This window comes from Saccopteryx bilineata, chromosome 7 (assembly GCF_036850765.1).
Source record: "Saccopteryx bilineata isolate mSacBil1 chromosome 7, mSacBil1_pri_phased_curated, whole genome shotgun sequence".
NCBI lineage: Eukaryota > Metazoa > Chordata > Mammalia > Chiroptera > Emballonuridae > Saccopteryx > Saccopteryx bilineata.
Genome location: NC_089496.1, coordinates 89,770,905 through 89,798,166, shown reverse-complemented (window position 1 = coordinate 89,798,166; position 27,262 = coordinate 89,770,905). Strand labels below are relative to the sequence as shown.

Genomic DNA, 27,262 nt, shown 5'->3' with positions numbered 1-27,262 from the left:
CTAATATCTACTCACTATATATTCTTATTGGTGTATGTAAGATGCATCTGTAAAGTTAAAAAAAAAATCTGTGCACGCAGCCAACTCTTTCTAAAGCATCAATGTCACTCATAGTACAGGCCATAAAATAAGAACCTCTCACCTAGTTTCCACATTCACCTTGCTAACTAGCTAACAACCACCTCTCTATACTTGGCCTTTCCTGGCTAACATTTCCAGTACTTTTCAATAGAGTGGAATTTGCTCCTTTAAAGAATACATGTAAGGGAATCCTTGGATAACTTCAGCCCACGTTAAAAAAAGTAAAACAGGCCTGACCAGGCGGTGGCGCAGTGGATAGAGCGTCTGACTGGGATGCGGAAGGACCCAGGTTCGAGACCCCAGGATAGCCAGCTTGAGCATGGGCTCATCTGGCTTGAGCAAAAAAGCTCACCAGCTTGGACCCAACATCACTGGCTCGAGCGGGGTTACTCCGTCTGCTGAAGGCCCGCAGTCATGGCACATATGAGAAAGCAATCAATGAACAACCTCGGTGTCACAACGAAAAACTGATGATTGATGCTTCTCATCTCTCTCCCTTCCTGTCTGTCTGTCCCTGTCTATCCCTCTATCTGACTCTCTCTGTCCCTGTAAAAAAATAAAAAATAAAAATTAAAAATTAAAAAAAAAAAGTAAAACAGGAACTTTTCTCCAGATATTCTCTTATATTCCTCATAAAAGGAGAAAATGTATTTGGTTGTTTACTGTTTAATTTGTATAAGCCTAAAAATAATTTCAATTATGGTCTTAGCTATGTTACTAGCTAAAACCACTGCAGGGATATACATTGCAAAAAAGTACTTTAGAGTCAACAGAGCAACATGATTTGAGGCTTTTCTTTTCTGTCTATATTACTCCCCTTGAAAAATCTAAGGTGTTGAGACTGCCTCCTCCCCCACCCCCAACGCACACACATGTATATACACATATTAGGTACTTCCTGAGTATATTCTCCTCTAATTCTATGAACAAAAGCAATACAGAACAGGGCAATAAACCAGGCATCAAGGGCCAGAATCCTAGTTTTGACTCTGCCTCAGTGTGACTTCAGGTCAATTATTTAAAATGTCTCTGGGCTTCACTTTCATTCATAAAAGGGACAATATATGCCATGCGTCCTTTACAGAGTTGTGTAAAGGTTCAAATAAGGTAATAAACATGAAAGTGGATTTTAAAATTCTAAACATACAAATATTACACACGCTTATTATGATTAGGGAAACATGGTGGAAAAAAAGGAAAAAAGATTCTAAGAACACAAGAAGGTTGAAAGATCTGCATTACAGAGAGCTAAGGTCAATGTGACAATGACTTTCTATATGAGAAAGGTTTTGTTGCAGATACTAAAATCTTTATTTGTGCCACCAATTTCCTACCTCATGGTATGCATGAGGTAAATCAAGGAAGCAGTTAAAACAAAACTAAATCATGCTGACCTGTGGTGCTGCACTGGATAAAGTGTTGACCTGGAATGCTAAGGTCGCTGGTTCAAAACCACAGGCTTGCCTGGCCAACGCACATATGTGAAGCAACTATATACAGTGTGTCCGTAAAGTTATGGTGTGCTTTTGACCGGTCACAGGAAAGCAACAAAAGACAATAGAAATGTAAAATCTGCACCAAATAAAAGAAAAACCCTCGCCTGACCTGTGGTGGCGCAGTGGATAAAGCATCTACCTGGAAATGCTGAGATCGCCAGTTCAAAACCCTGGGCTTGCCTGGTCAAGGCACATATGGGAGTTGATGCTTCCAGCTCCTCCCCCCTTCTCTCTCTCTGTCTCTCTCTCCTCTCTCCCTCTCTGTTTCTCCTCTCTAATAATGAATAAATAAATTAATTAATTAAAAAAAAAAAAACCTTTAAAAAAAAAAAAGAAAAACCCTCCCAGTTTCATACCTATTCAGTGCAGTTCGATGTGGGCTCACACACAGATTTTTTAGGGCTCCTTAGGTAGCTATCCCGTATAGCAGGGGTCCCCAAACTTTTTACACAGGGGGCCAATTCACTGTCCCTCCGACCGTTGAAGGGCCGGACTATAAAAAAAACTATGAACAAATCCCTATGCACACTGCACATATCTTATTTTAAAGTAAAAAAACAAAACGGGAACAAATACAATATTTAAAATAAAGAACAAGTAAATGTAAATCAATAAACTGACCAGTATTTCAATGGGAACTATGCTCCTCTCACCACCAATGAAAGAGGTGCCCCTCCCGGAAGTGCAGCGGACCGGATAAATGGCCTCAGGGGGCCGCATACGACCCATGGGCCATAGTTTGGGGACCCCTGCTCTACAGACTCGTCACTGACTGATGGCCTACCAGAACAGGATTTCTCCACCAAACTGCCAGTTTCCTTCAACTGCTTATCCCACCAAGTAATGTTATTCCTATGTGGTGGCGCTTCGTTATAAATGCGCCGATATTCACGTTGCACTTTGGTCACGGATTCGAATTTAGCAAGCCACAGAACACACTGAACTTTCCTCTGTATTGTCTACATCTCGACTGGCATGGCCGTGGGCTGCTCCGCTGTATACATGGTGTTATGTCATCATTTGCGCATGCGCACATACTGCCACATCATCCTACAGAAACTGGGAGGGTTTTCCTTTTATTTGGTGCAGATTTCACATTTCTATCATCTTTTGTTGCTTTCCTGTGACCGGTCAAAAGTGCACCATGACTTTATGGACACATTGTACTATAAGTCGGTGCTTCTGCACCTCCCTGCAGCACCACTCCCTTTTTTCCCTCTCTTTTTCTCCTCTATCTAAAAAGATCAATAAATAGAAACTTTAAAAAATATATCAAAATAACATATTACTCAGACAATGAAGGAAGCTCATAATTGTATGAATGCTGATTCCCCACTAAAATGGGGTGCCCTTCCAGGAACTCTAGGAAAAGAATCAGCAATACAGTAAACCAGGGGCAATCTACACCCATGGGTCAAACCTGGCTTGCAACCTGTTTTGTTTTGTTTTGTTTTGTGGGAGAGACAGAGAGAGTCAGAGAGAGGGACAGATAGGAACAGACAGACAGGAACAGAGAGAGATGAGAAACATCAATTCTTCGTTGCGGTTCCTTAGTTGTTCATTGATTGATTTCTCATATGTGCCTTGACCGGGGGGTTACAGCAGACTGAGTGACCCCTTGCTCAAGCCAGCAACCTTGGGCTCAAGTTGGTGAGCCTTGCTCAAATCAGATGAGCCCGCGCTCAAGCTGGCGACCTCAGGGTCTCAAACCCGGGTCCTCCACATCCCAGTCCGACACTCTATCCATTGTGCCATTGCCTGGTCAGGTACAATCTGTTTTTTTAAAGAAAATCTGTTTTGGCTCTGGCCAGGTGGCTCAGTAGATAGACCACTGTCCCAGAATATCATGGTTGTATGTTTGATCCCCAGTCAGGGTACATATGAGAAGCAACCAATAAGCGCACAACTAAATGGAACAACTAAGTGGAGCAATAAGTTGATGATTTTTTTTTTCTCTCTCTCTCTCCCCCACTCCTATCTCTCCCCTCTCTCAAATCAATGGAAAAAAATTTTTTAAAAGAAAATCTGCGGCCCTGGCCTGTTGGCTCAGTGGTAGAGCGTCAGCCTGGCGTGGAGTCTCGGGTTCGATTCCCGGCCAGGGCACACAGGAGAAGCTCCCATCTGCTTCTCCACCCCTCCCCCTCTCTTTCCTCTCTGTCTCTCTCTTCCCCTCCCGCAGCCGAGGCTCCATTGGAGCAAAGATGGCCTGGGCGCTGGGGATGGCTCCTTGGCCTCTGCCCCAGGCGCTAGAGTGGCTCTGGTCGTAACAGAAAGACGCCCCAGAGGGGCAGAGCGACGCCCCCTGGTGGGCGTGCCGGGTGGATCCCGGTTGGGCGCATGCAGGAGTCTGTCTGACTGTCTCTCCCCATTTCCAGCTTCAGAAAAAATACAAAAAAAAAAAAAATTTGCTTTATCATTCATTCATCTAAGTATTATCTATGCCTGTTTTTGCACACAATGGCAGAGTTGAGCAGTTACACAGTTGTTATGACCCACAAAGCCTAAAATATTTACAGAAAAAGTGTGTCCATCCTTGTAATAAATCAAACAAGTTTGTGTTGTTTTGTTTTTCAGCCAGAATAAGTAATCCTACATAGATGTGAGGACTTACCTGTTATATTGTTTAAAACCTCCTTTAGATGACTGAAACTATGCAGCAGAGGATCCCGCTCTTCATCCTGTAATACATAGGGTTTTGGTTTGTTTGTTTTTAAAAGTCAGTATTAAAAAAAAAAGTCATTATTGAACAAAGAGAAAAAAAGAAATAAAGAACAGATCAAGGGCTCCCTGAATCCAACCAGAAAATCCAGTAAGTTTTTCTTCTTAGGAACAAAAAGTTAGCTATACATTTTTCCACTTCCATAATCTCTTAATTCATAGAGGTCTTCTGGGATAACTTAAAATAGTAAACCCTGAAGTATTAATCTACACAATGACCACAGCACTCAAACTACCACAGATTGCCAGGTCCTTTACATTTGCTATGGTCAGTGCTTGTGTCCCCTCAAAACTTTTCTTTTTAATTTTATAAGACTTTATTCATTTTAGAGAGAGAGAGAGAGGGAAGGGGGAGGAGTAGGAAGCATCAACTCCCATATGTGCCTTGACCAGGCAAGCCTAGGGTTTCGAACCAGCGACCTCAGAGTTCCAGGTCACTTGCTGCTTTAACCACTGCGCAACCACAGGTCAGGCTCCCCTCAAAACTTACATGCTGAAATACTAATGCCCAGTGTAGTTGTATCAGGAGATAGGGTCCTTAAAAGGTGGATGATGGCCCTCATGAATGGAATTAATGCCCTATAAAAGAAGCCCAAGAGAGCTCCCTTGCTCCTTGCATGTGAGGACACAATGAGAAGTTTGACACCCAGAAGAGGGCCCCCACCTCTGGCATCATAATTTCAGACTTCTAGGCTCCAGAACTGTGAAAAATAAATTTCTGTTCTTTATAAGCTACCTTGTATTTTGTTACAATATCCCAAATAGACTAAGACATGTGTCTTACTCTATCTCTTATCTTTCCTTCTACTCATTAAATAATACCACATATTAATTTTAAAGACATTCCTGAATCCACTCTCACTATTAAAATAATCTATTTTTATAAATGAACATAAGAAATTTCCAAACATCAAGTTGGAAATGTCTAAACTTATTTTGACAATTGCTCCAAAAATTGTTTTGTATAATCGTACAAAAAATGTGCTTGACATTTTTATGCAACAAAGAAAGCCAGCTTTACAACAGGTAAATCTCTTACTCATCTGATTGGTATATGGCCTGTTCTATATAGAGAAGCTTACTAAACTCCCAAGGAGTACCATCACCAAGTTATAGTCCATGTATAAATATATACTAAACTAAATAAATTTGACAGTCCTAGGGATTAGGAGATAAGAAATCTTTCTGACATTTTTAGGCATTTTAAAAGAGGTCTCAAGTACTAGCTTAAGTTGTTTACTAAAATAGAAGAATGGTGTCACCTTTTGGGTCTCAGAAAAAAAATGTCAGCTTATAAATCTGATGCTAGCTGGAATAAAACAGAAGGGTCCCCAATATCAAGAACAACTCTGGGCCCTAGCTGGTTGGCTTATCAGTATAGTGTCAGCTCTGTGTGTAGAAGTCCCAGGTTCAATTCCAAATCAGGGCACACAGGAGAGGTGACCATTTGCTTCTACACTCCTCCCCCTTCTCTCTCTCTCTTTCTCTTCCCCTCCTATAGCCATGGCTCGAATGGTTCGAGCAAGCTGGCCCTGGGAGCTAAGGATGGCTCCATGGCTTTGCCTCAGGTTCTAAAATAGCTTGGTTGCTGAGCAACAGAGCAGTGGGGCAGAGCACCTGTAGGGGGCTTGCCAGGTGAATCCCAGTCAGGGTATATGTGGGAGTCTGCCTCTCTGCCTCCCCATCTCTCACTTAATTAAAAAAAAATAAAGAAGGAACAACTCTGAATTCTTACTATTCATTATTACTAGAAAATTGATTACTGTTTTAACTATACACAGATCCTCAGCAACAAATCGGTGACTAAACTTTCTGCTCATTTCCCACTTACCAGTGGAGTATGGGTGCTCCATCGAGCATTTCGTTTGATGGCCCCAACCACAATGTTAATCTCCCCTTGAATGATGTAAATATTCTTATCCACCATCCTGGCAAACCTATCAAAACAGTTAAGAAAAAAAAGTCTAATTAATATCTGCTTACCTAGAGCATACTCATACTTAAATCAGTACCTGGTAAAGGTTAGAATTATGATTTAACTTTCAGTATCAAGATTTCTGGAAGTTCAAGATACAACTCAGTCTAACCAGGTGTGGCACAGTGGAACGCTGAGGTAACTGGTTTGAAACTCCAGATCACCTGCTTGAGCAAGGGGTCACTGGTTTGGCTTAAGCCTGAGGTCACTGGTCTGATCCCAGTCAAGGCATGTATGAAAAGCAATCAAGGCACAACTAAGTGGAGCAACGAGAAGATGCTTTGCTCTCTCTTTCTCCACCTCTCTCTCTCCCTTCCTGTCTCTCTTTCCTTCCCCCCTTAAAAAAAGGATAGAATTCAAAAAGTACCAATCCAGAAAATTTCTCAAAGGCACCTCAACAATATCTAGCAAGCATGCCAAATTCTTCAAAGCTAATAGTCCCCAAAAATCTCTCCTATAAGGCCTTTAGGTATGTAGATACATTTGCATTGCAGTTTGTTAAATTATATTTCACATTTCACATCTTCCCTTTGTTCTTTTTTTTTTTTTTTTTTTTAGCTAAAGAGAGACAGACAGACAGGAAGGGAGAGAGATGAGAGGCATCAATTCTTTGTTGGGGCACCTTAGTTATGCATTGATTGCTTTCTCAAATGTGCCTTGACCAGGGGGCTGCAGCTGAGCTAGTGACCCCTTGCTTAAGCCAGAAACCTCTGGGCTCAAGCCAGCGACCATGGGGTCATGTCTATAATCCCACTCTCAAACTAGAGACCCCCACTCAAGCCAGATGAGCCCACACTCAATCTGGCAACCTCAAGGTTTCGAACCTGGGTCCTCAGCATCCCAGGCCTACACTCCATCCACTGTGCCACTGCCTAGTCAGGCCCCTTTGTGCTTTTTATTCTACTCAATAAAGTAATAATGAAGGTACAAGTTAAAAGAAAAGAATGAAGACTGTTAGAAAAATAGCCTTGACATCCATTCTGCCAAGTCAGCTCCATAAAACTGGACAGTAGCAATGATACAACCTTTGAAAAGTTCTGCACTTGACCTTAGCCAAAAGGCTGAGAAGCAATTCTTTGAAAAGTTCTGAAAAGTCAAGTTCACCTGCTTATAGTAGGAAATCTTTAATAAGCAGACTGAAAGATAGTCTTTTTATTTTTTTTAATGTATTGATTTAAAGGGAGAAAAAAAGAGAGGGGAGAAAGAGAGAGAGAAACATTAATTTGTTGTTTCACTTATTTATGCATTCACTGGTTGTTTCTTATATGTGCCCTGACCAAAGATCAAACACACAACCTTGGCATATGGGGACAACACTCCAACCAACTGAACTATCCAGCCAGGTGAAAGATAGACTCTTTTTAAAGCAGCTTCCACATGAATCTCTGAAGTGAGGCTGATATACTAATTTAGTATTTTAAGTTCTCCTAACTTAACTACCACTTTACTACCACTTTCTTTGATGCTTCGAACAGAACATATAAAAGATATTTAATTCTCTTCCCCAGGTGAAATTTTTTTTAAAAAAAACAACAACAGTATTTCTTGCCTGACCAAGTGGTGGCACAGTGGATAGAGCATCAGCCTGGGGTGCTGAGGTCCCAGGTTTGAAACCCTGAGGTCGCCAGCTTGAGTGCAGGCTCATCTGGCTTGAGCTCAGGCTCACCAGCTTGAACGCTGGGTCACTGTTGTGAGCATGGGACCATCGACATAATCCCATGGTCACTGGCTCGGCTGGGAGCCCTCCATCAAGGCACATGAGAAGCAATCAATAAACAACTAAAGTGCCACAACTACAAGTTGATGTTTCTCATCTCTCCCCCTTCCTGTCTGCCTGTCTGTCTGTTAGTCTCTCTCTCTCTGAAAAAAAACAAAAAAACAAACAGAATTTCTTTTTGGCATAGAAAAAAACCTAGGAGCATGTAAAACCAACTTATCCCTTTCCATTATTTAAAAACCTTCATCAGAAAGACAAAATTTTAAGAGGAAAGGAAAAGTACGGTGGTGGTAATGGTGGTACTGTATCCACTTAGATCAGGCTAAATGAAAGTTAAACAGTACAGCTATTAGGGTAAGAAAAGAAAGAATTCTAGGAATATTTACTTATTAAGCACGTACTATGCATAAATCATCTTCCAGAGTACTGTCACCACTTATGTAAAAACCAACCTGCCTTACACAAAATACTAGATTTTTGTTTTTTAAAATTTGCAATATTAACACATAGTATGATATAAAGAGTAATATAATGGCTAGTCTCCAGATTAAGAATAGTACAACTAGCCTGACCTGTGGTGGCACAGTAGATAACAGCATCAAACTGGAAAGCTGAGCTCACTGGTTCAAAACCCTAAGCTCACTCGTTCAAAAGCCCAGTCAAGGTACATATGACAAAAGTGAAGCAACTATGGCCTGACCAGGTGGTGGCACAGTAGATAGAGCATCAACCTGGGATGCTGAGGACCCAGGTTCAGAAACCCGAGGTCAATAGCTTGAGTGTGAGATCATAGACACGATCCCATGGTCGCTGGCTTGAGCAAAGGGTTAATGGCTCAGCTGCCCACCACCCCTCCCTGTCAAGGCAGTATGAGAAGCAATCAATGAACAACTAAAGTGGCACAACTACAAGTTGATGTTTCTCATCTCTTTACCTTCCTGTCTCTGTCTCACTTAAAAAAAAGTGAAGCAACTATGAGTTGATGCTTCTCTCTCTCTGCCACCCTCTATAAAATCAATAAATAAAATCTTAAAAAAAATAATACAACTGGAATCTCTGTGTGTCCTTAATCATTTCCTCCTCTCTTTCATCCATAGGTCCCACTATTCTAAATCTGATGCTTTCATGTTGGTATATATCTTTGAACTATATATGGTAGCCCAACCAGGCAGTGGGCACAGTGGATAGAGCATTGACCTGGAGTGCTGAGTAACTAGGTATGAAACCCCAAGATCACCGGCTTGAGCTCATCCAGCTTGAGCGCAGGGTTGCTGGCTTGAGCATGGGATCACAGGCATGACCTTACGGTCGCTGGCTTAAGCCCAAGGTCACTAACTTGAGCAATGGGTCACTGGCTCAGCTGGAGCCCAACCCCCACCCCCATCAAGGCACATATTAGAAGGCAATCAATGAACAACTAAAGTGCTGCAACAGCCTGACCAGGCGGTGGCACAGTGGATAGTGTCGGACTGGGATGCAGAGGACCCAGGTTCGAGACCCCAAAGCCGCCAGCTTGAGCACAGGCTCATCTGGTTTGAGCAAAAGCCCACCAGCTTGAACCCAAGGTCGCTGGCTCCAGCAAGGGGTTTCTCGGTCCGCTGAAGGCGGTCAAGGCACATATGAGAAAGTAATCAATGAACAACTAAGGTGTTGCAACACGCAATGAAAAACTAATGATTGATGCTTCTCATCTCTCTCTGTTCCTGTCTGTCCCTGTCTATCCCTCTCTCCGACTCACTCTCTGTCTCTGTAAAATAAATAAATAAATAAAGTGCTGCAACAAGTTGATGCTTCTCATCTCTCTCCTTTCCTGTCTGTGTCCCTGTCTGTCTCTCTCACTAAAAATATATATGGTATTATTCTTCATAGTTTTATACTTTATATATAATTAATATATTGTATATTTTCTGCAATTTGCCCTTTCTCCTTGAAAATGATGTTTGTGAGTGAGTCATCCATGTTGTTAAGTATATATTTTATACAGGTGTATATAGATATATAAGTGTAGAATAAAAGGTCTGAGCTGATGTACCCCACACTCAATAAACCTAGTTATCTCTAGAAAAGGTACTGCAGCCTGACAAGGTGGTGGCGCAGCGGATAGAGCAGGAGTCCCCAAACCTTTTACACAGGGGGCCAGTTCACTGTCCCTCAGACCGTTGGAGGGCCACCACATACAGTGCTCCTCTCACTGACCACCAATGAAATAGGTGCTCCTTCGGAAAGTGCTGCGGGGCCGGATAAATGGCCTCAGGGGGCTGCATGCAGCCCGCGAGCCCGTAGTTTGGGGACGCCTGGGATAGAGCATCGAACTGGGACGTGGAGGACACAGTTCGAAACCCCCAAGGTCGCTGGCTTGAGTTCAGACTCATCTGGTTTGAGCAAGGCTCACCAGCTTGAGCCCAAGGTCGTTGGCTTCAGCAAGGGGTCACTGACTCTGCTGTAGCCCCCCGGTCAAGGCATATATGAGAAAGCAGTCAATGAACAACTAAAGTGCCACAATGAAGATTTGATGCTTTTCATCTCTTTCCCTTCCTGTCTGTCTGTCCCTATCTGTCCCTCTTTGTCTCTCTCTGTCTCTGTCACAAAAATATAAAAATAAAAAATAAGAAAGGTTACTGCAAAATCTGGGTATAGTAAGAGACTATTCAGGGTATAATAAGAGACTATTTTAGTGTTATTCATCATTTTTTAAATTGATTTTAGCAAGAGAGGAAGAGAGAGAAAGACAGGAACATCAATTTGTTCCTGTATGTGCCCTGACTGGGGATAAAAAACCTGCAACCTCTGCGCTTCCAGATGACGCTCCAACCAACCGAGCTATTAAACCAAAGCCTTATCTATAATTTTTTAATATTTTAAAATTATTTATTTATTTTTAGAGAGAGGAGAGAGAGAGAGAAAGTGGGGGGAGAAGCAGGAAGCATCAACTCATAGTAGTTGCTTCCTGTATGTGCCTTGACTGGGCAAGGCCAGGGTTTTGTACCAGTAACCTCAGCATTCCAGGTTGACACTTTATCCACTGCGCCACCACAGGTTGGGCTATAATGCAGTGATGGCTTTAGGCGACCCCTGTGTTTTGGTCGTTCGACCCCTGCCGGGGTCGCAACCCACAGGTTGAGAATTGCTGCTATAATGTATTAATTTTTCCATTGACTGGGGAAGAGAGAGAGCAAGGGAAGGAATGGGAGGGAGAGGGAAAGGGAGGAAGGGAAGAAGAAAAGAAATGAGGGAGAGAGAAGTAGAGAGAGAGAGAGAGAGAGTAGGAGAAGCATCAACTTGTTGTTCTACTTAGTTGTTTGTTCCATTTAGTTGTGTATTCATTGACTGCTTCTCAATGTCCCGACTGGGACTGAACCTGTGACTGTGGTGCACCAGGAAGACACTTTATCCATTGAGCCATCTGGCCAGGGCCTTTAATTTTTTACAAGAAGAATGTATTACTGTATATTTCTGATCATAGGGCATTTATAGAGTTTAGTGGGATCTAAAAGAAAACTGAACGAAAAATATAGAGAAAAAATGAATCCTGCAAAGTAGCTCCATTTGTGTACTATGCACAAGATTGGACCTCTAGAAAATGAGAAACAACTACAATAAAGGAAAAAAGAACTGGTACAAATTTTGTCCAAGCCTATAACACTTCCCCCAATCCATAAAAGAATCCAACATAAGACAAAATATATTTTAATGACAATCTAAGTAAATAACTAGGTTAGTCTCTAAAGACTATCTACTTTCGAAATGGTCTAGGCCCCTGGTCAGCAAACTGCGGCTCGCGAGCCGCATGCAGCTCTTTGGCCCCTTGTGTGTGGCTCTTCCACAAAAGACCATGTGCAGGCGCTACCTCGATAAGGAATGTACCTACCTATAGTTTAAGTTTAAAAAATTTGGCTCTCAAAAGAAATTTCAATCGTTGTACTGTTGATATTTGGCTCTGTTGACTAATGAGTTTGCCGACCAGTGGTTTAGGCACACAATAATATTCTCTCCCTAAGGAGATTCAAAGATGAAAACTTACAATAATGTTTTCCTCTGAGGAGGAGGGGAACCAAGAAGAACAAGTTGGAAAATAATGCAAAGGATCAGTAAAGATAAAATCTCTAGTATCCCTTCTTCCTTAAATTATTTATTTATTTATTTATTTTGTTTGTTTTGTTTTGTTTTGTATTTTTCCGAAGCTGGAAATGGTGAGGCAGTCAGACAGACTCCCGCATGCGCCCAACTGAGATCCACCCGCATGCCCACCAGGGGGCGATGCTCTGCCCCTCTGGGGCGTCACTCTGTTGCATCCAGAGCCATTCTAGCGCCTGAGGCAGAGGCCACAGAGCCACCCTCAGCGCCTGGGCCATCTTTGCTCCAATGGAGCCCTGGCTGTGGGAGGGGAAGGGAGAGACACAGAGGAGGGAGAGGGGGAGGGGTGGAGAAGCACATGGGCGCTTCTCCTGTGTGCCCTGGCTGGGAATCGAACCCGGGACTCCTGCACGCCAGGCCGATGCTCTACCATTGAGCCAACCAGCCAGGGCCTCTTCCTTAAATTATTTAGGCAAGATGAATATGCACTAAATCTCTGGAAGGATTTTTTTTTAATTTTTTTTTATTTTTAGAAAGGAGAGAGAAGGAGAGAGAGAGAGAGAAGAGAGAGAGAGAGACAGAGACAGAGACAGAGAGAAGGGGGTAGGAGCAGGAAGCATCAACTCCCATATGTGCCCCGACCAGGCAAGCCCAGGGTTTTGAACCTGCGACCTCAGCTTTTCCAGGTCGACGCTCCATCCACTGCGCCACCACAGGTCAGGCTCTGGAAGGATTTTTTTTTTTTTTTTTTTTTTTGAGAGCCAAATTTTTTAAACATTTATTTATTTTATTTTTAAGACTTTATTTATTCATTTTAGAGAGGAGAGAGAGAGAGAAGGGGAAGGAGCAGGAAGCATCAACTCCCATATGTACCTTGACCAGGCAAGCCCAGGGCTTTGAACCAGCGACCTCAGTGTTCCAGGTCAACGCTTTATCCACTGCGCCACCATAGGTCAGGCTGGAAGGATTTTTAAGAGAGAAAAAAAAAAAAAAAGAAATTATCTGCCAACAGAGGTTGCCTCCAGAGAAAAGAACTGGGGAACCATGGAACAGAGGTGATAGCAAGATTTACTTTTCTCTGTATATTATTTTGTACCTTTTGAATTTTGTATCACATATATATATTACCAATTACCTATTTAAAAAAAATTTTTTTTTAGACAGAGGGATAGACAGACAGAAAGGGAGAGAGATGAGAAGCATCAATTCTTCGTTGGGGCACCTTAGCTATTCATTGTTTGTTTTCTCATATGTGCCTTGACCAGGGACCTTCAGCAGACCGAGTGATTCCTTGCTGGAGCCAGCAACCTTGGGCTCAAGCTAGTTAGCCTTGCTCAAACCCAACGAGCCCACGCTCAAGCTGGCAACCTTGGGGTCTCGAACCTGGGTCTTCCGCGTCCCAGTCCAACGCTCTATCCACAGCGCCACTGCCTGGTCAGGCTATTTAAAATTTTTAATTAACTAATTCTTTTTATCATTAGTTGTATTACTCCATCTGTAAATCATCAAGAGCAAGAATCAAATTCAATTAACAAACATTTACTTCAATCTGACATTCCTTAGCACATGCTAAGCAAAATGCTAGGCACAGTCATACAAAATTGTCCCTGTATTGTGACCAACCCACAAGGAATTTATAATCTAGATTAGATAAAATACACACATATACACAAAAATCTTGCCTGACCAGGCAGCGGTGCAGTGGATAGACTGTGAGACTGGGATGATGTGGAAGACCCAGGTTCAAAACCCCAGGTTGCTGGCTTAAGCGTGAGCTCATTTGGCTTGAGTATGGGCTCACCAGCTTGAGCGCGGGGTGGCTGGCTTGAGCGTGGGAATCACAGATGTAACCCCATGGTCACTGGCTTGAGCCCAAAGGTCGCTGGTCTGAGCCAAAGGTCGCTGACTTGAGCAAGGGGTCACTTGCTCTGCTGTAGCCCCCCCCCCATCAAGGCAAATATGAGTGGCCTGACCTGTAGTGGCGCAGTGGATAAAGTGTCGACCTGGAAATGCTGAGGTCGCCGGTTCGAAACCCTGGGCTTGCCTGGTCAAGGCACATATGGGAGTTGATGCTTCCAGCTCCTCCCCCCTTCTCTCTCTCTGTTTCTCCTCTCTCTCTCTCTCTCTCTCTCTCTTTGTCTCTCCCTCTCCTCTCTAAAATGAATAAATAAAAATTAAAAAATTAAAAATTAAAAAAAGGCACATATGAGAAAACAATCATTGAACAACTGAGGAGCTGCAATGAAGAATTGATGCTTCTCATCTCTCTCCCTTCATGCCTGTCTGTCCCTATCTGTCCCTTTCTCTGACTCTCTCTGTCAAAAAAAATTAAAAAATCTGGCCCTGGCCGGTTGGCTCAGTGGTAGAGCGTCAGCCTGGCATGCAGAAGTCCTGGGTTTGATTCCCAGCCAGGGCACACAGGAGAAGCACCCATCTGCTTCTCCACCCCTCCCCCTCTCCTTCCTCTCTGTCTCTCTCTTCCCCTCCTGCAGCCGAGGCCCCATTGGAGCAAAGATGGCCCAGGCGCTGGGGATGGCTCCTTGGCCTCTGCCCCAGGCACTAGAGTGGCACTGGTCGCAACAGAGCGATGCCCCAGAGGGGCAGAGCATCGCCCCCTGGTGGGCAGAGCGTCGCCCCCTGGTGGGCGTGCCGAGTGGATCCCGGTGGGGCGCATGCGGGAGTCTGTCTGACTGTCTCTCCCCGTTTCCAGCTTCAGAAAAATAAAATTAAAAAAAAAAAATTTAGGGCCTGACCTGTGGTGGCGCAGTGGATAAAGCGTCGACCTGGAAATGCTGAGGTTGCTGGTTCGAAACTCTGGGCTTGCCTGGTCAAGGCACATATGGGAGTTGATGCTTCCTGCTCCTCCCCCCTTCTCTCTCTCTCCTCTCTCTCTCTCTTTCCCCCTCCTTTCTAAAATGAATAAATAAATAAATAATTTTAAAAAAAAATTAAAAATCTACATAATACCTCCAATACATGAGTGACACACAATGTTACAGTAGTGAAGCAAAGAATATTATTTCTGGCAGAAGCTAGAAAGGCAACTGAAAGACAAGGTTCAAATAGCCGAAAATATTAGAAGAGAATGGCATGAAAAAGGCTTATAGGTAGGAAAATCTAGTATGTATTTAGGGTATCATGATTATTCCAGACTAGCTGGAACATTATTTCTAGGGAAGTAATTGGAGTTAAAGCTAGAAAAGCAAGTGGGGCATATTATGGATCTTCAATATAAGGTTATTATTCAATATATATACTGAATAGCTATCGTTGTAAAAATATTTTGGGGAGCCTAGAAAGGGAACTATAAAATAAGAATACTGAACTTTTTAAGAATGAGAAAAAACAATCATACTGAAAACAACAGCAACAAGTAAACAACAACACTCTATTACAAATTGCAAACAAAAGTGCCATTGGGACTAACTGATTGATAACTAATATAATTTATACACTATGTGGTTTCCCATCTAAGTACTAACCAGGTCTGACCCCGCTTAGCTTCTGAAATCAGACGAGATCGGGCGTATTCAGGGTGATATGACCGTAGATGCTGCGTGCTATTTGGGAAGCTTCCTGAGGGAGATAAATTTTCATCTGTGATTCTAACTGAAGTAATCAACATAATATCTGATCAAAATTCATTAGGCACCAAAAACTAACAACTTTCTCGGCTTGCAAAGATCTGAGCAAAAAATCATTGTCTTTCACTTCTTTTTTTTTTTTTTTTTTTCATTTTTTCATTTTTCTGAAGCTGGAAACGGGGAGAGACAGTCAGACAGACTCCCGCATGCGCCCGACCGGGATCCACCCGGCACGCCCACCAGGGGCGACGCTCTGCCCACCAGGGGGCGATGCTCTGCCCATCCTGGGCGTCGCCATATTGCGACCAGAGCCACTCTAGCGCCTGAGGCAGAGGCCACAGAACCATCCCCAGCGCCCGGGCCATCTCTGCTCCAATGGAGCCTTGGCTGCGGGAGGGGAAGAGAGAGACAGAGAGGAAAGCGCGGCGGAGGGGTGGAGAAGCAAATGGGCGCTTCTCCTGTGTGCCCTGGCCGGGAATCAAACCCGGGTCCTCCGCACGCTTTCACTTCTTTTCTTAGTAAAAAAAGAAACATCAAGAGAATAACGAGGAATCATTTTCAAAGACTATGCAGAGTTGCCAAATCTCCCTCCAGATCTTTCAGCATTTGTTTCCTCATGAAGGAAATCTTCCAAAGGAGTCTATCCTTCAGTTTCAAATGGGAAGCTCTAATGAATCACCTGCTATCTTAGGGGTCAGGAACCTATGGCTCGCAAGCCAGATGTGGCTCTTTTGATGGTTGCATCTGGCTCGCAGACAAATCTTTAATAAAAAAATAATAACGTTAAAAATATAAAACATCCTCATGTATTACAATCCATTCCTTTCCTACCGCTCATGTACATGGTTGCGGGTGGCTGGAGCCAATCACAGCTGTCCTCCGGGACAACACCAATTTTTTATTGGATAATGCGTAATGTACACAGGTCATTGTATGGCTCTCATGGAATTACATTTTAAAATATGTGGTGTTCACGGCTCTCTCAGCCAAAAAGGTTCCCGACTCCTGTCTGGTACCCAAAGGTTTACAACCCCTTGTCACAAGATCACAAAGGCCTGTGGAGACCTAATATAAGTAGAGTATAAAAGAACTTAAGGTTTATCTTGTATCAGAAATAACATGAAAAGTGTCCTAACTGAACAGCTTGCTCAACTGATTAGAGCATTGTCCCAAAGCACAGAGGTTGCTGGTTCAATCCCTGGTCAAGGCACATAGAGGAACAGATCAATGTTCCTGTCTCTCTCTCTCCCCCTTCTCTCTCTGATATCAATTTTTTAAAAATTAAAAAAAGAAATAATAGGAGAAGGAACAGCCAAAAAATGCACACTAACTAACATCCCCACCCAGATAAGCCACTGGCTCAGACACTGAGCAACATATACCCTTTGAAAGTCCTGTTTGCGTAAAGGTGAGTCTATAGCAGGGGTCCCCAAACTTTTTACACAGGGGGCCAGTTCACTGTCCCTCAGACTGTTGGAGGGCCGGACTATAAAAATAACTATGAACAGGGGAGGGGAGGGGGAGGGGTACAGAGAGAACTGGATGGAGGGTGGCAGAAGACGATCTCTCTTTGGGTGATGGGTATGCAACATAACTAAATGACAAGATAACCTGGAAATGTTTTCTTTGAATGTATGTACCCTGATTTATTGATGTCACCCCATTAAAATAAAAATTTATTTATATATAATAAAAAAATAAATAAATAAAGATTTTAGAAGTAAAAAAAAAATAACTATGAACAAATCCCTATGCACACTGCACATATCTTATTTTAAAGTAAAAAAAACAAAACGGGAACAAATACAATATTTAAAATAAAGAATAAGTAATTTTAAATCAACAAACTGACCAGTATTTCAATGGGAACTATGGGCCTGCTTTTGGCTAATGAGATGGTCAATGTCCAGTTCCATATTTGTCACTGCTAGCCGTAACAAGTGATATGACGCGCTTCTGGAGCCATGACGCATGCATCCTGCGTTACTGGAAGTAGTACTGTACGTGAGCGATGCAGCGCTTTGTGGCGCCACCACATACCATACTCCAGGACCACTGACCACCAATGAAAGAGGTGCCCCTTCCAGCGGGGGCCAGATAAATGGCCTCAGGGGGCCGCAGTTTGGGGACCCCTGGTCTATAGCATTGAGAATAATACTTTGCGGCATCCCAAGAGGATCCAAAGAGGAGTCACTGCATCAACTGGTATCTCCCTCTAGATCTAAATAGAAGCAGAAGAAGCAGAAACAATAAAATGGATTCTTACTTCATAGAATACCAAATATTCTATTTCAAATGAACTAAAAATTTAAATGTAACAAAAGCAAAACTTGAAATCATTTTTTTTGGACAGAGTCAGAGATAGGGTCAGACAGACATGAGGAGAGAGAGATGAAAAGCATCAATTCTTCTGCGGCACCTTAGTTGTTCGATGATTGCTTTCTCATATGTGCCTTGATGGGGGGGGAGGGCTACAGCAGAGCAAGTGACCCCTTGCTCAAGCCAGCAACCCTGGGCTTCAAGCCAGAGATCTTTGGGCTCAAGCCAGCAACCATGGGGTCATCATGCCTATGATCCCATGCTTAAGCCAACGACTCCACGCTCAAGCTGGTGAGCCTGCACTCAAGCCAGATGAGCCCCGTACTCAAGTCGGCGACCTCTGGGTTTCAAACCTGGGTCCTCCGCGTCCCAGTCCAACACTCTAGTATGGTACCAGGGATATTAAAGCCCCAAAAATGTTCACTGTTTTTATGATAATACCTGCTCCGTAAAGTCTCCCCTAGTTAACCCACTCCCCCAGAGAATATTAGTACTCCTTTTTTGTCACGCCATAACATTGTACATAGCTCTATTTTTTATTTTATTTTTTTTGTATTTTTCTGAAGCTGGAAACGGGGAGAGACAGTCAAACAGACTCCCGCATGCGCCCGAACGGGATCCACCCGGCACGCCCACCAGGGGCGACGCTCTGCCCACCAGGGGGCGATGCTCTGCCCATCCGGGGCGTCGCTCTGCCGCGACCAGAGCCACTCTAGCGCCTGGGGCAGAGGCCAAGGAGCCATCCCCAGTGCCCGGGCCATCTTTGCTCCAATGGAGCCTTGGCTGCGGGAGGGGAAGAGAGAGACAGAGAGGAAGGGGGGGGGGTGGAGAAGCAAATGGGCGCTTCTCCTGTGTGCCCTGGCCGGGAATCGAACCCGGGTCCCCCGCACGCCAGGCCAACGCTCTACCGCTGAGCCAACCGGCCAGGGCTGTACATAGCTCTATTTAAATATACTTTAGCCTGACCAGGCAGTGGCACAGTGGATAGAGCATCGGACTGAGATGCAGAGGACCCGAGTGCAAGACCCCAAGGTTGCCAGCTTGAGCTCATCTGGTTTGAGCAAAAGCCCACCAGCTTGAACCCAAGGTCACTGGCTCCAGCAAGGGGTTACTCGGTCTGCTAAAGGCCCACGGTCAAGGCACATATGAGAAAGCAATCAATGAACAACTAAGGTGTTGCAACGTGCAATGAAAAACTAATGATTGATGCTTCTCATCTCTCTCCGTTCCTGTCTGTCTGTCCCTGTCTATCCCTCTCTCTGACTCATTCTTTGTCTCTGTAAAAAAATAAATAAATAAATAAATAAAAATAAACATACTTTATACTGATTTACAATTATTTTGTCTGTTTCTCCCACGAATATATGGAAGAAACCATGATTTATTCACCTTTTTATTCCCATGTCTGACATAGAGTAAAGAAAATGATAAATACTAAATGAACAAATGAATAAATGAATGAACTAACACCAAGACTATCTCTCTAATACGATGCAGCCTGGCCGGTGGTGGCACAATGGTTAGAGTGCAAACTTGGAACACTGAGGTTGGCCAGTTCAAAACCCTGGGCTTGCCAGGTCAAGGCACATACAGGAAACCAATGAACACCTAGAGTGAAGCAACACTTTCTTATCCTCCCCTTTTCCCCATAAAATCAGTAAATAAAATCTTTTTTTTTTTTTCCTTAAGTGAGAAGCAGAGAGGCAGAGGAACAGACTCCCATATGCACCCTGACAGGAATGCACCCAGTAAGCCCCCTGTGGGGCGATGCTTTGCCCATCTGGGGCTGTTGCTCTGTTGTTCGCCATCCTCAGTGCCTGGGGCCAACTTGCTCCAACTGAGCCATGGGTACGGGAGGAGAATAGAGAGATAGAGAGAGAGAAAGGTGAAGGGGGAGGGGGAGTGGAGAAACAGATGGTCACTTTTCCTGCGTGTCCTGACCAGGAATCAAACCCAAGACATCCACACACTGGGCCAACACTCTATCACTGAGCCAACCAGCCTGGGACAAATAAAATCTTAAAATAAATTGCCTTAAAAAAAATTTTTTTTAAATAAATAAAAAATAAATTGCCTGACCAGGCAGTGGTGCAGTGGATAAAGCCATGGCCTGGGACACTGAGGACCCAGGTTCAAAACCCCAAAGTCAACGGCTTGAGTGTGGGCTCATCGGGCTTAAGTACAGGCTCACCTGCTTGAGCACAGGGTCACCAGCTTGAGTGTGGGATCATAGAAATGACGCCATGGCCTGACTGGGCGGTGGCGCAGTGGATAGAGCGTCGGACTGGGATGCAGAAGACCCAGGTTCGAGACCCTGAGGTCTCCAGCTTGAGCACGGGCTCATCTGCTTTGAGCAAGGCTCACCAGCTTGGACCCAAGGTTGCTGGCTCGAGCAAGGGGTTACTTGGTCTGCTGAAAGCCTACAGTCAAGGCACATATGAGAAAGCAATCAATGAACAATTAAAGTGTTGCAACGCGCAATGAAAAACTAATGATTGATGCTTCTCATCTTCTCATCTCTCTGTTCCTGTCTGTCTATCCCTCTCTCTGCCTCTGTTAAAAAAAAAAAAAGAAATGATGCCATGATCACTGGCTGGAGCCCAAAGGTCGCTAGCTTGAGCCCAAAGTCACTGGCTTGAGCAAGGAGTCACTGTCTGGAGCCCCCACCCCACCCCACCCCCTGGTCAGGGCACATATGAGAAGCAATCGATGAACAACTAAGGTGCTGCAACTACGAGCTGATGCTTCTCATCTCTCTCCTTTCCTGTCTGTCTGTCTCTCTCTCTCTCTTGCTAAAAAAAATAATAATAATGGTGCAGCTACATCCACCTCTTGTGAAAACAATGACTTCATAAAAGACAAGGACTTGGCCTGACCTGTGGTGGCGCAGTGGATAAAGCATCAACCTGGAAACATTGAGGTTGCCGGTTCAAAACCCTAGCTTGCCTGGTCAAGGCACATATGGGAGTTGATGCTTCCAGCTCCTCCCCCTTCTCTCTCTCTCTCTCTCTCTCTCTCTCTCTCTCCCCGCCCCTCCTCTCTAAAAAGAATAAAAAAATAAAAAAAAAGACAAGGACTCAACAAAGCAAACAAACCTTCTTTCTGCATCCCGTAATTGTTTCTTTACCAGAAGTTACAAACCTTTCATACAGGCCACCTTACAGCCAAAAAGAATCCACATTACCCATCATAATGCTTCCCTTCTCACATATATCTTCCTGAAGTCTCCTCATGTGCTATTTGCATGTTCACATTTCTTAGGCGAAATATATAATTCTTTTTTTTTTTTGTGGCAGAGACAGAGAGAGTCAGAGAGAGGGACAGATAGCAACAGACAGAGAGGAAGGGAGAGAGATGAGAAACATCAATTCTTCATTGTGGTTCCTTAGTTATTCATTGATTGATTTTTCATATGTGCCTTGACTAGGGGGCTACAGCAGACTGAGTGACCCCTTGCTCAAGCCAGCAACCTTGGGCTCAAGCTGGTGAGCCTTGCTCAAACCAGATGAGCCTAAGCTCAAGCTGGCGACCTCAGGGTCTCGAACCTGGGTCTTCTGCGTCCCAGTCCAGGGCTCTATCCACTGTGCCACTGCCTGGTCAGGCCAAAATATATAATTCTTTATGTAACTCTCAATTCTTCATATATGTGTATATATTATTTTTTTGGGTTCTAGCTCAAATTAGTACACCATTATTTAAGCTATTTTTTTCTTAACTACTTTTAAAAGTTATCCTTAACAAATTAGAAATTAAATTCTCCAAAAGCAAAGATTCAGTTTTTCTTTTCTTTTTCATGGTGATTTGGTGTCTAGTGCTGAGCAAATCAAGAGAATGTTGATGGGTTTTCTGAGAGGGCACTTCTACCAGGGAGCCGAACAGCCCTCAGCTGGCCCTTCCAAGGCTGATCTTCACTCAATTTCTCAAATATTTCAGAGGAGCACTAAAGATGCAGAGCTTACAAGCGTTCCAGAGCTGACCAAGGAACACACCATAGTTCTGTACTTTATTGAAAGTTACCAAGAATTACTGTACAAGAATTACTAGTAGGGCCTGGTTGGTTGGCTCAGTGGTAGAGCATTGGTGCAGTGTGTGGATGTCCTGGGTTCAATTCCTGGTCAGGACACACAGGAGAAGTGCCCATCTGCTTCTCTACTCCCCCCTCTTGCCTTTCACTTCTCTCTCTCTCTATCTCTCTCTCTTCCCCTCCAGCAGTCATGGCTCAATTGGAGCGATTTGGCCCTGGGCGCTAAGGATGGCTCTGTGGCCTCTGCCTAAGGCTCTAAGAAGAGCTTGGTTGCTGAGCAACAGAGCATCAGCCCCCCTAGTGGGTTTGCTGGGTGGATCCCAGTGAAGGTGCATGTGGGGGGTCTGTCTGTACCTCCCCTCCTTTCATTGAATAAAAAAAAATTACTAGTAAACAATTTAACTGGGCTCAAGAAACTTACTCAAAGGGTGGAGGTAGAGAGAAAGTCAAACTAGGAAAAGAGCTGGTGTCCTGACAGGACAAGACTGGAAAATCTTCCCAAACCTGATAATCAGGTGACCAGTATACCTCAGCTCTGTCACAGCTGCTCCTCCCTCTGGAGATTCTGAGTTTATCCCAAGAACTATAAATATGCAAGGTGAGCCACTGAGATACCAGTATGCCCAAAGCTGTTCAAAGATATCCCTTCTGCCAGGTAGGAGACGAAAAATAAAACAAGGCTTCTCTCACTCATCTTTTACCCACTCAGGGCACCCAAGGTATAAGCGTTACAGTTGGCAGAGGAGGACAAAGATAAAAATGTTAGTTTGTGTGATTATATAAAGAGAACTGCAGTCTCATAAGGCCTGCCCATCTTGTCTATCGGGGGTCATCATTCACTGTCATGGGGCAGAATCCGATTCACAGACATACTATTTTCCAACTGCAAAGATTTTTTAAAAATTAACTAGTTGCCAACAGTTTCAAAATCAAAAATCTGAATTTCCAGTTTCTCCTGAAAAACAAAAAAACTGAGCATACTGCACCCACATTCCAGGATACTACAGTCCCCACTACATCCTAACACATTCCCCCCTGGCTCATTTCACTCATTTACATTTACTTACTCGATACTCAGGCATTTGAGTCTGTAATTCCTGGTTTATATTATGGCAACAAAACATTACTTCCATGATCACTTCCACTACAATTGGGACTCCAAATCACCAGACTGCTCTATTATATTTTCATTTAATTAAACAATTACTGTTGAACACACTGACAGAAAAGAGGAGCAATAACAGCTAAATAGCTGCCAATTACATTTACATAGCTCTTCCAGCCTGAGGGTAAAATGAACCTTCCCTTCTCCTTCAACTCAATTCCACACTACCCCAACAGAATCATTCTAATTTGTCACGTGAACAGGGACAGACTGTGATCAATCAACAGAAGTGACTTACAAAGGCTAGGATAATCCTTCCAGCGAATACTGTATAAATATAGTAGGTCTCCTCAAAAGCAGGAGCTGTGTCTTTTTTCCACTCTAGCTACCCACAGTAACCAGTTTAAGTACTCAATCAATGAAAATATCTAAAAGTGGCAGTCAGTCTGCCTTCTAAAACACAGGGAAGTGAAGTAGTAGTAGAACTCTGAGAACTACAAGCTCAGCTGGGATTGGTGCCCAGCTGCGCATGAGAAGTGTCTACAACCTGAGTTCCCACTGTGCCAATGAGCATCACTGTAAAGATTGGAATGTACAGTCTACAGCCACCTTTAAAAAGAAGCCCAGCCTGACCAAGCAGTGGCACTGTGGGTAGAGCGTAGACCTGGGAAGCTGAGGACCCAGGTTTGAAACTCCAAGGTCACTGGCTTAAATGCACGCTCATCCAGATTGAGTATGGGGTTGCCGGCCTGAGCATGGGATCACAGATATGACCCTACGGTCACTGGCTTGAGCCCAAAGATAGCTGGCTTGAAGTCCAAGGTTGCTGGCTTGAGCCCAAGGTTACTGGCTTGAGCAAAGGGTCACTGGCTCAGCTGGAGCCCCCCCCCCATCAAGGCACATATGAGAAAGCAATCAATGAACTACTAAAGTGCCGCAACTATGAGTTGATGCTTCTTATCTCTCTCTCCTCCCTTCCTGTCTGTCTGTGTCTGTCTGTCTGTCTGTCTCTCTCTCTCTCTCACACTAGAATAAAAAAGGAGAAGTTCAGCACTGCATGGGTAGCTCAGTTGGTTATAGCAACATCCTGATATGCCAAGGTTGTAAGTTAGATCCCTGGTCAGGGCACATACAAGAATCAACCAATGGCCTGACCAGGCGGTGGCGCAGTGGACAGAGTGTTGGACTGGGATGCCAAGGACCCAGGTTCGAGACCCCAGGATTGCCAGCTTGAGCGCGGGCTCATCTGGTTTGAGCAAAAAGCTCACCAGCTTGGACCCAAGATCGCTGGCTCAAGCAAGGGGTTACTCGGTCTGCTGAAGGCCCACAGTCAAGGCACATATGAGAAAGCAATCAATGAACAACTAACGTGTCACAATGTGCAACGAAAAACAAAAGATTGATATTGATGCTTCTCATCTCTCTGTTCCTGTCTGTCTGTCCCTACCTATTCCTCTCTCTGACTGACTCTGTCTCTGTAAAAAAAAAAAAAAGAACCAACCAATGAATGCATAAGTGGAACAACAAATTGATGTTTCTCTTTTTCTTTCTAAAAATCAATAAATAAAAAATTTAAATATATATGTACTTTAAAAAGAAGTTCAAGAAAAACAAAAGAAAAGAAAAACAAAAGCTCACACACAAGTCTTGAAAGAAAAATAAGTTTTCTGGAGGTCTGTGGGTAAAGAATTATTCCTATCTAGAAAATTACTTTTTAAGTAAAGAAAGGAAAAATCTTTGATGCCTGAGTCATCTCCAGGGCCAACTGAAAAGATGCTGGATTGGTCACACTATCTACTCAAAGACTAGATTGCCTATTATACAAAGCATATCAATTCAACAGGGTTCAACAGAGGTATATCAACCCAGATGAGCAAGGCAGGCCCATCAACCCTAGATACTTCCTGGGCTATGTCATTTGATTGGTCACTTTCAATTACTTTTTTGAAAATTCTACAACTTAGGTGATCAAATTAAAATGCAAATTGTTGCCTGCACCATTTCCATCCCACTTATTTTAAATCAATACATACAAAAATAAATGTTGGCCTGACCTGTGGTGGCGCAGTGGATAAAGCTTCGACTTGGAACGCTTTATCCTGAGGTCGCTGGTTCAAAACCCTGGGCTTGCCTGGTCAAGGCACATATGGGAGTTGATGCTTTCTACTCCTCCCTTCTCTCTCTCTCTCTCTCTCTCTCTCTCTCTCCTCTCTAAAATGAATAAATAAATAAAATTTAAAAAAAAATAAATGTTATCCCAACACACACAATTTCAGGAGGGCAGAGGGTATTAGGTAGAAAGAAACAGTTAAGTCACTCTAGATTCTAGATAGTTTTCCTTCTAACACAGTGAGGTTTTGACTTTCCTTGTTACTACCTTACCATGCAAAAGTCCTAACTGCCAGGACCACAACCATGCCACAACTTAGGATCACAAACTAAAACTAATACTAAGTACAGATAACATTTATTGAGTGTCCACTACATGCTGAAAGGCATTAGGCTGATACTGCTTTATCCCTATTACATGCTCTAATTCATCCCCCACAGACATGCTAATTAATGCTTTTATGAAGTACATAAACTGAGCACAGCAATCCCAAAACAGACCTTTTCATTTCATCCTCCACAGGGCCCAGAGGAATACCTTGTATACCTGAATTAAAGGCATACAAATTACTATGTTGTATTTTTAAAAACACTACCTACATTATTCCTCATTTCTAAAGGCACTCTTTATCCTTGGGAGGCTTTAAGGTTTATAATACAACAATTTATCAAATGTCATCAAATAAACATCTTCGGTGTTATCTTCCATCATTCACTCTGCTGCCCTGATCCTACACTTTTAAATTTGCTGAACATCTCTCATAATTCCTTCAACCTACTGAAAATAATAGGCCAACAGTACTAAACTTCACCAGTCTTCAAATACCTGTTTCCCACCAAACATGTCATAAAAGAGTGCCTTCCTTGTGATTGAACCTCATCGCCTTAGACCTAGTGATGAGAAGACCTGGAAAGAAAATGCCAACCAAAAACATAAAAGAGAAGAGAATAGCTGTAAAACTGATTGTGTTAAGGAAGAAACCAGCTCGGAAGATATATCCAGTCTACATACAGACCCAGATTGGCAGTTGAGCTGCCTTATAATAGGACAAGCCTCTGATAGTAGGTCCCCACACTGCTGCCCTCAATCCCTCACACCTCTTCTCACTACTTGAGTCTAGGTTGCACTAATTCATCACCCAGTATTAATAAAGCAGTTTGGCTGCGTTAATGGGGCAGTCACACATAAGTGGACGCTGTACACAATCTGAAGAGACTTTCATACTAAAGTCTAAAAATCAACCCTGAAAAGTAAATACAATGCTTCTTAGGTGTGCTTTCAGCTTTTGAGGATGCAGAAAGCTCCGGAAGAGAGGAGGTAAAGGATAGACTAAGTTGGGAACACAGGAAGAAGGATTCGGACACCTGCAAGGGGTTAGAAGTCAGAGCTGAAGTCGCCCCTCCTGCGGTAGGGGCCTGACCTTTGCCCCCTACATTCCTCCCAGTTGCTTTCCACAACAATCTCTCCGTCGTCTTATTTGTGGCCCTGCGCGCTTAATCCACCCCGGCTCGTCCAATCTAAGGCCTCTACTCCACTTATTCCCTATCGTGATGTCAAGGCGGCCTTCACAACCCTAGTACTCTAAGTAAGAAGAGACTTCGCTGACCTGTCAGCGGATCCAAAATGGCGGGGCCTAGTCGCAGGACCGGCAGCCGCCGCTCATGTCCAGCCCGGGCCCCGAACGCGTTTCCGAGAGGCTTTCCCAGCTCTGGTGACAGATGGGAGAAGGGAAGTAGCCCTTTTTCCGAAAGTTGAGGCGTAGTCAGGGACCGCACAGCGACTGGTTAGAGTCGGCCAGACCAGGCGGTGGAGCCGGCTATCTTCCCTGTCAGCTCACTGACGTGGTAACTAGCCTCAGTCTAGCCCGCTGCCTGGTAACTGCGCGAGTCCTGACGCGCACAGCCAATCGTAACTTTGCACTGTGAAAAGTGGCATTCCAGCTCTCCAATCGAAGAAAGGGAATTGACTTCGAGGGGTGGGTTGTGTCTTAAGAGACGAGATTACAAGGGAAAGAAAAGAGTAGGTAGGGGACAACCAACAGGTACAAAGGCTTTCTGAG

At 43.8% G+C, this 27,262-nt stretch overlaps 1 protein-coding gene across 11 annotated transcripts in view; it reads right to left on the bottom strand.

Moving 5' to 3' along the window:
• GBF1 (golgi brefeldin A resistant guanine nucleotide exchange factor 1) overlaps window positions 1–27,056 on the bottom strand; it is a 173,083-nt gene extending 146,027 nt beyond the window's left edge. For all 11 annotated transcript variants that reach the window (XM_066240260.1, XM_066240263.1, XM_066240262.1 and 8 more), the window contains exons 1-3: window positions 26,810–27,056; window positions 6,127–6,232; window positions 4,189–4,255 (exon numbers count right to left, since the gene is read on the bottom strand). In XM_066240260.1, the coding sequence (XP_066096357.1) occupies window positions 4,189–4,255; window positions 6,127–6,222 (163 nt within the window). In that variant the 5' untranslated portion in view covers window positions 6,223–6,232; window positions 26,810–27,056. The remainder of the gene's footprint in view (window positions 1–4,188; window positions 4,256–6,126; window positions 6,233–26,809) is intronic.
• Window positions 27,057–27,262: the final 206 nt, after the last annotated feature.